At 37.6% G+C, this 14,579-nt stretch overlaps 1 protein-coding gene across 2 annotated transcripts in view; it reads left to right on the top strand.

Annotated features, from left to right (window-relative positions):
* MAP3K1 (mitogen-activated protein kinase kinase kinase 1) overlaps positions 1–14,157 on the top strand; it is a 61,982-nt gene extending 47,825 nt beyond the window's left edge. For both annotated transcript variants that reach the window (XM_075739568.1, XM_075739567.1), the window contains exons 10-20: positions 936–1,226; positions 1,664–1,785; positions 3,328–3,419; positions 3,666–3,855; positions 4,165–5,440; positions 6,359–6,511; positions 7,880–8,042; positions 9,534–9,665; positions 10,606–10,748; positions 11,216–11,347; positions 12,699–14,157. In XM_075739568.1, the coding sequence (XP_075595683.1) occupies positions 936–1,226; positions 1,664–1,785; positions 3,328–3,419; positions 3,666–3,855; positions 4,165–5,440; positions 6,359–6,511; positions 7,880–8,042; positions 9,534–9,665; positions 10,606–10,748; positions 11,216–11,347; positions 12,699–12,848 (2,844 nt within the window). In that variant the 3' untranslated portion in view covers positions 12,849–14,157. The remainder of the gene's footprint in view (positions 1–935; positions 1,227–1,663; positions 1,786–3,327; positions 3,420–3,665; positions 3,856–4,164; positions 5,441–6,358; positions 6,512–7,879; positions 8,043–9,533; positions 9,666–10,605; positions 10,749–11,215; positions 11,348–12,698) is intronic.
* Positions 14,158–14,579: the final 422 nt, after the last annotated feature.

Below are 14,579 nucleotides of genomic sequence, written 5' to 3'. Positions count from 1 at the left end.
TCAACACGACCCGGCAGTGTGCGCTTGCAGCCCAGAAAGCCAACCGTGTCCTGGGCTGCATCAAAAGAGGCGTGACCAGCAGGTCAAGGGAGATGATCCTGCCCCTCTACTTCGCTCTGGTGAGACCCCACCTGGAGTACTGCGTCTAGCTCTGGGGGTCCCAGTACAAGAAAGACATGGAGCTGTTGGAGCGAGTCCAGAGGAGGGCCACGAAGCTGATGGGAGGGATGGAGCACCTCTCCGATGAGGACAGGCTGAGAGAGGTGGGATTGTTCAGCCTGGAGAAAAGGCAGCTCCGGGGAGACCTAATTGCGGCCTTCCAGTATCTGAAGGGGCCAACAGGAAAGATGGTGAGGGACTGTTTATCAGGGAGTGTAGTGACAGGACAAGGGGTAATGGGTTTAAGCTGAAGGAGGGTCGATTTAGATTAGATGTTAGAAAGAAATTCTTTACTGTGAGGGTGGTGAGGCACTGGAACAGGTTGCTCAGAGAGGTTGTGGAGACCCCCTCCCTGGCAGTGTTTAAGACCAGGTTGGATGGGGCTTTGGGCAACCTGGTCTAGTGGAAGGTGTCCCTACCTGCAGCAGAGGGGGTTGGAACTAGATGATCTTTGAGGTCCCTTCCAACCCAAACCATTCTATGATTTCTATGACAGAATATTTTTTTAAAGAAAACCTGTACCTTCTGACACGTTTTTGCTGTCGGACTTCTTAAGGTGATTTTTCACCAGAAACATTTCATTGCTCTTTTTGATTGCTTTTCTCTTCATAAGTACTTAATCCCAGAATCACAGATTGGTAGGGGTTGGAAGGCACCTCTGGAGATCATCTAGTCCAGCCCTCCTTCTAAAGCAGGATCACCTAGAGCAGGTTGCACAGGACTGTGTTGCAGTATTATTCAGTTTGATTCATGTAATGTTGCTTTTTCCTTGACAGGTATTTGGAATGGAGTTAGTTGGTTGCTTGTTTTCTCGAAACTGGAATATACGAGAGATGGCACTAAGACGTCTTTCCCATGATGTTAGTGGTGCTCTGCTACTGGCTAATGGTGAAAGTACTGGGAATTCTGGAAGTAGCAATGGAAACAACGCAAGTGCTGGAGCGCTAGGAGCAGCTAGTGGGTCATCTCAGACCAGCATCTCAGGAGATGTGGTGGTGGAATCTTGCTGCAGTGTGCTGTCCATGGTCTGTGCTGACCCTGTCTACAAAGTGTATGTTGCTGCTTTAGTAAGTAGCTGTTTACTTGTATTCTAGTAATTTCGAAATGACTTCATTTTTGAAGGGGAGGAAGAGGGAGGAGATACATGAAGTCAGGAATCCTAGTAATCGTTGTTGAGCACCATTGGTGACTTAACTTTTAACCATCATCTGAAAGTGAGATGAACAAAATCCTCATCAAGAGTGAAATGTCATGACTCCACTGGCCAAATATAAGGAAATGCTTGCTACAGTGTAATGTATTAACAGTACTTGTATGACTAGGTTCTTTCCAACCTCAAAGAATACATGACTAACTCTAACAGTGAATATGTAGTAAACTCTTTATCCTTTGAACATTTCACTGATATTTTGAATGCAATTTATATGAAACTATTTACAACTCTTAAGAAAAAAATGTGTAGCTAATTTGATTTCATATGTATTGCTTTTTTCCTTTCTCTTAGAAAACTTTAAGAGCCATGCTGGTATATACACCCTGTCATACTTTGGCAGAGAGGACTAAACTACAGCGACTTCTCAAGCCAGTTGTAGAGACAATATTAGTTAAATGTGCAGATGCCAACAGGTATGATGTCTTATGAAATTCAAATTAATTTTGGATTGTTACTGAAATTTCTTGAAGCTTCATTTCACAGAATCACAGAATGGTGGGGTTTGGAGGGAACCTCTGAAGATCATCTAGTCCAACCCCCCTGCTAAAGCAGGATCACCTAGAGCAGGTTGCACAGGATTGCATCCAGGCAGGTTTTGAGTATCTCCAGAGAAGGAGACTCCACAGCCTCTCTGGGCAACCTGTTCCAGTGCTCGGTCACCCTCAGAGTGAAGAAGTTTTTCTTCATATTGAGATGGAACTTCCTGGGTTCCAGTTTGTGCCCATTGCCCCTTGTCCTCTCAGTGGGCACCATTGACAAGAGCCTGGCCCCTCCCTCTAGACATCCACCCTTTAGATATTCAGAAGCATTGATGAGATCCCCTCTCAGTCTTCTCTTCTCCAGACTAAACAGACCCAGCTCTCTCAGCCTTTTCTCATCTGAGAGATGCTCCAGTCCCCTAATCATCTCTGTAGCCCTCTGCTAGACTCTATCCAGTAGTTTCTTGTCTTTGTTGCTGGTATTTGTTGCTATTTATGTGCAACTAGGAGACCATTTTTAGTTGGTGGTGAAATAAAATGTGTGGATTGTGTCAGTGTATCATATTTTTTTTAGTCTAATTGCTACAAACAAACTTCTGTCTTGAAAGATGTAGGTTTTGGAGACACCTGATTGTATTTTTCCAGGACTTAGAGATCTTAAATGATATTTTGCTTTCATAAGGCCTTTTTTCCTCCCCTTAAAAATAAAGGAAGATGTTAGGTGCAGTCATCATCCCCTCTATCTCAGTTGATACTGTTTTGGTCTAATTCTCATGACTCATCTTTAAGCAATCACCAAGTCCCCTTCAGCAAGTACCAATCACATGTGTTTCCTGCTTCGGCAAAATCTGTTGTATATCTGTGCCCTGAAGTGTTAACCTAACACTGCTATTTTTTATTTTGTAGTGTAATGTTAGGAGATGGCTATTCTGAGTGAATACCCTTGGCATTTCTGGCTTGTGTAGGCCTTGTCTTCCTGTCCCAAGCTACCCTGTTTGTTCTGCCAGACCAACCATTTCTTCCCGTGTACTGTAAACAAGGGGCAGAAGTCCACCAGCTTGATTTTTGTTTCTTTAGGTTTAGTTCTTAAGCAGCATTGCTTCTGAAGTGGCAGCTGGAGATGGCCTGGCAATAGTCTAGCAATACAACATCTAAAGTTAAAGGTATAAGTGAGATAAAACTGTTCCTTGTGTCGCTGGATTCGGCCTGTTTTTGCAAGAGGATGAGGCCCTATTTGGGGTTTTATGTATTTATTAGTGATACACATTACACTTCTGGAAGTATCCTTGTAAAAAATGTCAGAACTATTGGTAGCTTACAGATAGAGGATTATAGAAATGTATTGGAATAAAGTGATGTGAAATAATTTTCCATGCACAATTCCAAGCTAGTGATTATTGAAATGTAATGATTAGACTGTTTTTTCCTTGAAAGCATCTGCTGAAAGAGTGATATTTTGGTTTTAATTTCTTACAGTCGAACAAGTCAACTTTCAGTCTCAACGCTATTGGAGATGTGTAAAGGCCAAGCAGGCGAGCTCGCAGTTGGGAGAGAAATACTTAAATCTGGTAATAATAGCTCTTCAGTATATTTACTTGTAATTATAATTCAATTATATGTGAAGTGTTTTAAATTTAATACAGGATTTATCCAATATCAGTATGGCAAAGAAAACAGTATTTCTCTCAGCAGTTTGGCAGGGGCGTAATTTGGGTGTACAATGTGTATTTCTGTATGATATAGTTCTGATTTTTATTTAGATAAGTGAGACTATGAACAGATCTAATCCTTATTTTATCAACTTTTTGTTATAGGATCTATTGGTATTGGTGGTGTGGATTATGTCTTAAACTGTATTCTTGGAACCCAAACTGAATCTAGCAACTGGCAGGCGCTACTGGGGCGACTTTGTCTAATAGACAGACTTCTGTTGGAATTTCCTGGTGAATTTTATCCCCACATTGTCTGTGGAGATGTTTTACAGGCTGAAACTGTAGTAGACAGGTACTTGCTTACACTATGTGACTATTACTCTTCATAGTTGAATAATGTTGGTGATTTCTAAGAAAAAAAAAAAAAGTTGTTCTAATTCCTGTAAACAAGTAGTATATATTTATATGCATAATGTAAACGCACTTTTGGAGTAAATGATTGCCTTTTTTTAAATCTTCTGACCTGTGAATCACCAGTTCAGCAGTAAGTCTCCTTTCTACTGCAGAACTGACATCTAAATACATTATTTTGAAATGGCTTTCTTGGCACTATTTAACTAGAGCATATCAGTGTATAAAACACCTCTTTTCCTTTTTTTAGGTATAAGAAACTCCTCTCCCTCTTAACTTTCACCTTGCAGTCAATTGACAATTGCCACTCAATGGTTGGTAAACTATCACGGAGAGTATTTTTGAGTGCAGCAAGAATGGTGGCAAGAGTGCCCCATGTTTTTGTAAAGCTGTTAGAAATGTTGAGTGTGACAAGCTCAACTCATTGTGCAAGGATGCGTCGACGTCTAATGGCAATAGCAGATGAAATGGAAATTGCAGAAGCCATCCAGCTAGGCATGGAAGAAATGCACTCTGGAGAATGTCAACATGAAGACTTTTTGCAGCTCCCTGTACCAGATAACTCTCCAGAAACTACAGAAAGTAATACTCCTAACAATACTGTCCAGTTATCAGGGAAAAGTGGGAAAGGTTTAAGTGATAAAAAACTGAGTGCCAGTCCAGAGGACATTTCTGAAATGCTGGCTGGCCTTGCTGTGGGACTTCCTGTTTCATCAGTAACTACTGAACAACCAAAGCCAGCCATTCAAACAAAAGGAAAGCCCCACAGTCAGTGTTTGAACTCTTCTCCTTCATCCAGTCATTCCCAGTCACTATTCCCAACGCTTCTGTCTCCTTCAAACCCATCTGTACCAGCTGGCACTGTAACAGATGTCTCTAAACTCAGACCTCAGGGATTCGTTCCCTGCAAAATCCCTTCATCTTCTCCTCAAACACAGCGGAAACTTTCTCTCCAGTTTCATAGAAACTGTTCTGAAAATAAAGAACCAGAGAAACTTTCTCCAGTTTTTACCCAAGCCAGGCCATTGCCCTCCAGTCACATACATAGGCCAAAGCCATCACGACCCACCCCAAGTGAGGCGAACAAGCAGGGAGAAATCTTAAAAAACAGTATGACACTTGACCTGAATGATATTTCACAGTGTGATGGCAATAGTAGTAGTAGCAGTGCAGTTATACCAAGTGAAGAGACAGTGTTCACGCCAGTAGATGAAAAATGTCGATTGGATGTTAATGCAGAGCTCAATTCCAGTATTGAGGACCTACTTGAGGCCTCCATGCCAACAAGTGATGGCACAGTTACATTCAAGTCTGAAGTTGCAGTTCTTTCTCCTGAGCGGGCAGAAAATGATGATACTTACAAAGATGATGTAAATCATAATCAAAAATGCAAGGAAAAGATGGAAGCTGAAGAGGAGGAAGCTTTAGCTATTGCTATGGCAATGTCAGCGTCTCAAGATGCCCTGCCAATAATTCCCCAACTACAGGTTGAAAATGGTGAAGATATCATAATCATTCAGCAGGATGTAAGTATATATATGGGAATTTAGCGTGTCTTAATTGAGGTTCACTGACTTTATAAAGCACTGCTGTTATATTTCCAAAGTTACATAAAACACAGAGGTACTCAGTACCCTCTCCTCAGAGTTGAAGTATAAGCAGTCTGCCAGTTGAGCATGCTAACAGAATCCTTCTATGGTTATTAACAAGTTTAGAGAAGGTAATTGGAAGAGAAATATCATGTCACGTACCAACCTTTAAAATGGCAGAGAAGGAAGTGTAAAAGTGGGGGAAACAGGACATGAGAACAAAGTTTTTAAGCAGGAGTAGAACTGTACTGACACTTAATGCTAATTTACTTTGAAGGCAATTGTAAGAAACCAAACTAGTTTCTGAAAGAGAAGGCAGAGTTGGAAGATATTTTGTCGTCACATCTTCTGAGAGATGCGAGATACTTGAGAAGTCGGAAAAAAGATATTTGTTTGCAAATAGACAAAAGCACAAGAAATAAGAATAGAGACAGGAGTATTTTAATTGTGATCTTTGGCATGAGGTAACAACATTTGAAACATAAAAGGAGAGAAATAAATTAAGTAGAAAGCATGATTTTGGTTGTGTTTACTGTAGGTGCTAACTAAAACCTTAACTAGATGTGAGATCAGGAATAGAAAAAAAGTCTTGCTCCTGTTTTTGTCCTTAAATCTTGCCTTTCATCTTCAGGTAGGAACATAGAGGAGGCTCTCTGTTCTTACCCACAGTAGGAATATGTGGGTGATGAAATATACTGGTGGTTCGGTCTCAGCTGAAACATGTATAACATGCAGTACAAAGAACTGTAAGGGAGAAGAGAGGCGTAAAGCTTGGATATTTCATAACCTTCCAGAATGTCTACATTTTAGATGCATGCTAGTAAACATGGAATTGATTTGGAATTTAATTTGCAGACACCAGAAACCCTGCCTGGACATACCAAAGCAAAACACCATTACAGAGAAGATGCAGAATGGCTTAAAGGTCAGCAAATTGGTCTTGGAGCTTTCTCTTCCTGTTACCAAGCTCAAGATGTAGGAACGGGGACATTAATGGCTGTAAAACAGGTAAATGCTTCAAATACTTCACTTTCTTGAGTATATTATGCTTGTTCTTCAATAATTCTTTGGAATATTAAATATAAAAGCTCTTGGCTCTCACAGACTTCTTGCGTTCCTTGCTTCCTCTGTTCCCTGTCATGTGTTCTCACGTAATACATAATAAAAACCCTTTATGTGCATGGTATTAACATAAGAAGTGAAAAAATTGAAAATATTAAAATGAAAAAAGTACTGTAGCTTTTTATACATCCATTTTCTTTCATAGTTCTTCAAATGCATTTTTACTTTTATCAAGTTCATAAATCAGTGACAGGGTTAGGAATGGAGCCCAGATCTCTTGATTCCAAATTGATGCCCTGTTTGCAAGGTAGCTATTAAAAGTAGTTTCCCCTTACTTGTCAAGACTTTTTTCCTAAAACAATTTAAGCAGAGGAAATACAGTTTAATGCTTGTCTCCTCTGATCCAACAGCCAACTTTGAGGCAAGTATTTTTAGTATTTGAATTAATAGATACAGAAGCGTGACTGAGAAAAGAGGCCCAAATGCACATGCTTCACTCAAGATTTTTGAAGGTTCTAGATGTGAGTAAATCTTTCACACTTAAAGTGCCCTAGGTCTGAATCATGATACCAACACAGAGAGAATATTCATCCTAACATTTTCTTACTAATTCTGGAATGAACTTATACCTATGGAATTGATCAATTTCAAAACATTTAATCAGGGGAAGAATATCTTCATCAGCTATTCCTCCCTTGAAACTCTTTTGCTTATGAAAGAGTAGAACTGTCCACATAGTCTTTGATCTTCCTCCTGAAGAGATGATGATGATTCTGATGCCCAAGAGACATTCTCTGCAGCATACCATTATTTCAGAATGTAGTATGGATCAGAGTTGGGTTGGTTCCAGTTCCATTACAGGACTTCTGATCTGCTTTTTTTCTTCCCCACATCAGATTTCTGGGATAAGATGTTTAGTTATGAAACAGATAGTATGGTTAAACTGGTAAAAATCTTATAAATAATAAATTGTCAGGATCACATTTCAGGCCTTATCTTTCCTTTTCTTCAACATCTGGAAAAAAAATTCCTAGTTTAAGCGGAGGAGAGTGAAGAGGGAAGTATCCCCATTCCACACTTGGAGAGATTTTTCCCTGGAAGATCACTCTCAATTTTCTGACTGTCTCACAAGGAGATATGTTCTCAGCTGAAGGGGCTTGAGATAAAAGATTACTTGCTATTTCCAGGTGGTGAAAAGGGATGGAAAATCATCCATTCTTGTTACTGTACTGAAGGCGGGGGGAGGGAGGTGGGGGGAGGTTTACAGGACTGGTAATTATGTACAGTAAATCTGACTACCATATTTCAAAACAGGTGACATATGTCAGGAACACATCATCTGAGCAAGAAGAGGTAGTTGAAGCACTGAGAGAAGAAATAAGGATGATGAGTCATCTGAACCATCCTAACATTATTCGAATGTTGGGTGCTACATGTGAGAAGAGCAACTATAACCTCTTTATTGAATGGATGGCAGGTAAACAACTACTATACCAAAGAAAATGAAAATAGCAGTTGAGTCTGGAACTATGTAGGTTCATACTGCATTTTGCATCACTGCAGTTTACAAATTTGGATTTTCATTGCTGGTGGTAACCAGTACAAAGGCCTACTTACAGAACAGTTCAAGTGGTCGTAGCAATATTCTTTCTGGTGCATCCTTTCTTGATTTGGAATTTTCTGTACTTAATCTGTCATACAGTTAAAGCAGTTGGAAGCCCTGAACAAAAATTCTACTACTTTTTCCTCCATTTCTGAACCTAACAGAGGAGATGGAAACTTTGAGAGACAGGCACTTCAGTTGGAAATACATTAAACTGTTGCATTTTCAGCGTACCTGTGTAAATTTATTATTAAAAATAACTGTGCTAGGAAGTTTGGAATACTTGTAACTTGTCTTTGTCCCATGCATTTTCATAAAAATTGCATCAGGTGACATGCAAAGATATTTAAGAACTTAGAGTAAACTTCTAATAATAGGTAGTAAGCAGGATGCTTTGGGAAAAAGATGTTCAAATCTTAAATATATTTAAGTGGTAATTTAGTAATAAATAGTGAAATCTTTTCATTATTATACAGAGTAGGGAAAAGAAAGTCTATATACTTTTTTTAAGGAGATTAATAAATCTTATGAATGGATTGTATGTTGTTGCTGTCCAGTTATCATGACTAGATTTGGTGTTTTATATGTCCTTATTTCTTACGAAAGAAAGCATTACACTTATGTTCTTTGGCAGAAACCACTTAGCACTACCAGAATACTAACAAACAAAGCCCAAGTATGTGTTATTACAAGCAGTAGTGCAGAAAATATTTTCTTAAAACTAAGGGTGTTTAACTTTTTTTAAAATACAATTTTTCTGAAATAATATTTAGATAACAAAATGTCAGGAATTATTTACCTCATTCAAGCCCAAGTTATATTAGAATACTTTGAGAGGCACAATGGAAATATATAGATTCTCAAGATTTTGTATCAATTTTGGAAAATAGAGGAAGGTACTGCTTTTCCTTACTTCTCTACTTCTATATATTGGTACTTGGATGGTAACAAAAGTAAATTAAGATCCTCAGAGAGAACGCTTACTGGAGGCTGCACGTATTGATTGCCCCAAAGAAAGCTAGTGTTCTTCTTAAACGTTAATGCAAAACGTGGATAAATGTGTAGGTTTTTTATCAGCCACAGTACTTTGTATACAAAGGGATTTGTACATTCTTTTAAGGAAGTATAGAATTATTAAGAAGCATGAAGGTTTATGTCTAATGTGTACAGTTCTAGGTAGGAAGTAATTAAGTAACCAAATATATTACTTTTTGCCTATGAAACTTTTTAATGTGTTTTTTGGGGGGAAGAAATCTAGTTATAAATTAGGAATACCAGTAACAAATTCCAATTTTTGGAGGCAGTGCTGTATTCTAGTAATACAAAATATGTGTTGATAAAATGCATTATTTTTTTGTCTTCTAGGAGGTTCAGTTGCTCATTTGTTAAGTAAATATGGAGCCTTCAAAGAATCAGTTATTATTAATTACACAGAACAACTGTTACGTGGCCTTTCTTACCTCCATGAGAATCAGATAATCCATAGAGATGTTAAAGGTGAGAATTATTTAGAATGTCTTTTAAAAAGGAATATTCAGAAAGCAGCATCTATTTCAGCTTGAGACCTATCGCTTTTCTCAGATACCATCTCAGGATTGGTATTTCTATTGGGTTTGTCTAATCATTTTTAAGAACCTTTAGTTACTGAAATTAATCAGAATGTTCATAGCATGCTTGGGGATATTTGCTACCTGTGCTGATAATTTAGAAAAATTGATTTTCTGAGTTTGTTCAAATAACATATGAAGTTGCTGTGTAGCTTTAAAGATTGCTAGTTAAATTAAATGTTTACACTGAAATAATAATAAAATTTGTGTTTTCTTCCTTCATCCTAATTGACCATACAGTTGTACTGTGTTTGATCAAAATATTGACTTTACTGGGAAATACCAGTCTTACTAACCTTTTCACTTTAATGTGACTATAACTGTCCATGAACTGAAGAGATATCCAGATAAGTAGCAACACAGTGATGGCAAATATTTGTCTTTTAATATTTCTCCTTAAAATAGGAAAACTTTCAATTGTTCTGTAATTCTCTTCAAGGCAACTCAAAGTTGCTGAAGGATGAAATAAGTTCACAGGGAATTCACAGGGAGCTGCAGGCAATAAAAACCTCCGGGGTTTTAGGTTACCATTTTCTTTCATTATTCTGTCTCCAGGCATTGTTCCAGAATCCTGTGTTTGCCCTACTTTGTCTAGTTTGATTGCTTCTTTAAATCTGTCGGATAGCCTCAGGCTGTGTGCAGTGTCATTCAGGCATAACAGAAAAGTGACATTATTAGACTTTGTCCTTGACTTTTACATTTTCTTGATATTGGGGGTGGGGAAGGTCAACCCATTTATAGTTTTGAAATGGAGGGAGGAAGAGTGTGTATTCATCCTTTTGCCTTTAATAGAAAGCCAACTAGCAGTATTTTTATTATGCTGTTGACAGGTGCCAATTTGCTAATTGACAGCACAGGTCATAGATTAAGAATTGCTGATTTTGGAGCTGCAGCCAGGTTGGCATCCAAAGGAACTGGTGCTGGGGAGTTTCAGGGACAGTTGTTGGGAACTATTGCATTTATGGCACCGGAGGTAAGAAACCAGTTTTGGAAGTTACTTCAAAAGGTTTGTTTGAACTCTTTAAGCTAGTTCATATAGACAACTAAAAGAAAATTGCTGTAAATGCTTCAAATGTGTTTTAAGTGTACTTGTTCTAAAGAACAGGAGTGATTCCAACATAGCAATAATGACATTTCATTCTTGCTGTCAAAATTGTTTTAAGTAGTTTGTTATATCTATTATAAGTATTGTTACTAAAGCCCAAATGACCATTTGGTCAAAAGCTAACTATTGCAAGGTACTTTGCTTTGCCCCTTGATCAGGCATTTTATTTAGTAGTTCTACAGCTGTATAAATCTTACGGCACTTTCATCACTGATCATTCTCTCGACTTGAAATGTTCCTCAGAATGCACTTAGTTGATTATTTTTTTTTTAAAATCTAAATTACTTAGAGTTAAGAGACTTTAAAGTGGATAATCTGAACTTTGGTCTGTCTAGGTTCTGAGAGGTCAGCAATATGGTAGGAGCTGTGATGTGTGGAGCGTTGGCTGTGTTGTTATAGAAATGGCTTGTGCTAAACCTCCCTGGAATGCAGAGAAGCACTCCAATCATCTTGCTCTGATATTTAAGGTGAGGTATTTTGTTGCTACAAATATGCTACAAAAGATGCTGACTAATTTCATATACAGTGATGTAAATTTTAGACAAGTATACAAGTAGTAGGAATTGTTGCTCTTCTTTGTATTGGAGCTGTTACTACAAAATCAATACATGATATCAACATAATCATACTTGCTTGTTAAAAAAAAGGTACCAATACAATAATATGCAAAAAAGCTCTGTTCTAAGATACAAATACTTAGTGTAACAGGCTAAAAAAAAATTTGGAAATAGAGTTGATCTGGGCTTTAAGCAGAAGATAGGGATTTAAACTTTCTTACACTACTGTAAAATACAGGAGTAAAAGTAGTATTTCTACCATAAATCATTTGTGTGTATTAATATTTCATAGCAGGGAATGTCCTTTGGTAAAAACTTGATGTTCCACACACATTTTGCTGAAAGATATCTATGATTGTGCCATGCTATATATAAATACTGCCCCTCCCTTTTCTAGGCCATCCATTTTGGCATTCATGTTTCTTACTCAAATCAGTTAGGTATATTTTAATTCTAAAAGTCTAGTTCAACTGTAGGCATGAAAGAAGAAAATACTGCCACAAGTGAAGAAAGGGATTAACATCTTCACTAGCATGAGTGAAGAAAATGTTTCCACAAAACAGAACTAGCACAGCAGTATCTAAATATGCTCTAATTAAGTACAAACCCCTTGTGATAAAAGATGTAATTGTCTTGGTTCTGTGTGTGTGAATGTGGGGGTGCCACCCCTAGTGTTCACCATCATCTTGCTTAATTTGATCTAGATAAGATAAAAATTAATCTGGTTGGGAGTGATCTGTATCTATCTGAGAAAGATTGCCCTTTGGGGTGGTAGCAGAAATACAGCACAGACAATGCAAGAGAGGATATCCAGCCTAACATATCATAATGTAACATCACTCAGCTTAATATATCTGTATGTTGGCTTATGCCAGTTAACAGCAATGACAACTAGTAGACTAAGGAATACCCCATATGTATGGCATAAGAGTTTTTCTTACAGCCTGCTTAGCAGATGGTTGCTCCAGAATCTTGCTGTACGAAGAAAATTTAGAGAAAAGTGCAAGGAGAGAGGCAGAATGTGAAAGGCAATAGAACTGATGTTATGAAGGAAAGAGGCATAAGGACAACTTTAAGACCCATATTATAAAATGGAAGCAGTAATGTAATCTTCAAACTGCAGTAGGAAATATGCTAAGTGGATAAAAGCTCATAAATGTAACCTGTCAGCTGAAAATTATCAGCTTGTGGAAGGTGTTTGGAGTAGGAGAGGAGGCTTAAGTATCACAGACTTATAAAAGGTTATTTTCTGTTTGTTCAGATTGCTAGCGCAACTACTGCTCCATCAATCCCTACACATCTGTCTCCTGGCTTGAAAGATGTGACTCTTCGGTGTTTAGAACTTCAGCCTCAGGACAGACCCCCATCGAGGGAACTGCTGAAGCACCCAGTCTTCCGTACTACATGGTAGCTACATATGTATAAGGCTGATTACTGAAGAAGCTTCTGCTGAATATACAATTAACTGTCTTGCAGTGCAGTTAAGCACAGCAAGTTGTATTATTCTGCTGGCCTTAATGACAGATACATCCAGGACTTAAGGCCAGTGGAGGACTCTACCTAAGTATGTGACTGACAAATCGAGATCTTTACCTAAGCTCAGTATGCAATATTTCACAACTTGAGCAGAGATTTCTAAACTGTGCCTTTTCAAACATCTGGCTCTACGTGAACTCAAAAAGCATTTTTCCTTAAATCTGCATGATTATTTAGCAGATAAGTGATTTTTATTTTCTTTGGAGCACTTTTTCAGCAATATTAGCAGCTGAGGGGCTCAGGATGTGTTTTACTATAACAATCACTGTTCCATTTCACATCACGTAGATGTAAGCAGAGGGTTCTGCAATTAGTCAGTTTTCAGCACTGTTTAAAAGGAAGTTCTGTATCTGTCCCTTTTAATTACACAGAGCTCTCTGAGTACCAAATCCAAATGTTGATGGATACTTTAAGAAAAAAAACATTTTGCCTTCCTTAAATTAAGAGCAGGCAGTTGTGGTTCACGTGCATTTACTGCTGGCTATGTAATTTCTTTTGAAATTAAAGTTTGTTTTCATTGTATCTTTAACTTTCAGGGAAAGGTGATCTTTTAAAATAGTCTTTAGAAAAAGATGCAAACCGTGTCATGGAACACCTTGCTGACACAATTTTAAAAACAGATTTGCTGGAAATCTAGAATAAAATAGAATGCCACCTTTAATGGGGCAGTGTTGAAGGCTCTGATAGTATAGGTTATTTAAAAAATGAAACAGAAAAAAAACCAAGATTGTTCTGCATAAAACAACTGAGTCTGAATCACACTAAAAGTTGTTGAGCCTTCTTTTCATATAGCAGTTCTTCTGGCAAATCATGTAGATTTACATGTATTTCATGTAAAAGGGCCCAAACCCAGCTCCCACTAAAGTTTACGGGAGACTGTATCCTGTACTTCAGTGGAAGCAGGTGCTGGCTATGAGCAATTCTCATTCTTTATGTAACAAAACTGAGGTGACATTCTCTACTGATAACAAGTTTTACCTGCTGTTTTCCTTCTGCCGTACATCATCTATTTACTGTAGCCATTAGTGATAATTTAATTTGAAAATGTTAAAAATATTACCGTAAGAAAGGTATTTATTCTAACAAGAAACAAACTTGGACTTGAAAAGCAAGATAAAGTAAAATGTGAAGTAAAGCTTCACCTGTAGTGCAAAACTTGTGTTTTTAGCAGGTGTGTGTTTTTTTTTTAAAAACAGGTTTTTAAAATAATTTTAAAAGCAGGTTTTTTAGATTCTGATGCATGTAATTCTGAAGGAAAATGGCAGCTTTTCTTTTGCTTTTTTTTTGAAGGGGGATCTTTTTAAATCAAATACTGATTGTGTTTAATCCATTTGGAAAAAATACTGTTCATGTTTTAACTCTTCAGAAGTCAGTTGGATTGTTGGACTGAAATGGAATGGGTTATTTTCAAAGACTCAGGACAAACTGAATAAGCTATAGTACATTAAAAACGTACAACACAAATTGGAAGTAAAACATCTTAAAGATAAGTTTACAAGAATGATAGTGCTCATGCTAATAAAAAAAGCAGTGTCATTAGTTGTGAATGTGTTTCTTTTGGAAATTTTACATTCCTTTGTTTTGGAAGATTGGCAGACTTTGAAGA

Source organism: Balearica regulorum, chromosome Z (assembly GCF_011004875.1).
Source record: "Balearica regulorum gibbericeps isolate bBalReg1 chromosome Z, bBalReg1.pri, whole genome shotgun sequence".
In the NCBI taxonomy this organism is placed as follows: domain Eukaryota; kingdom Metazoa; phylum Chordata; class Aves; order Gruiformes; family Gruidae; genus Balearica; species Balearica regulorum.
Note: the sequence above shows the minus strand (reverse complement) of the source record. Positions and strands in the feature narration are given on the sequence as shown.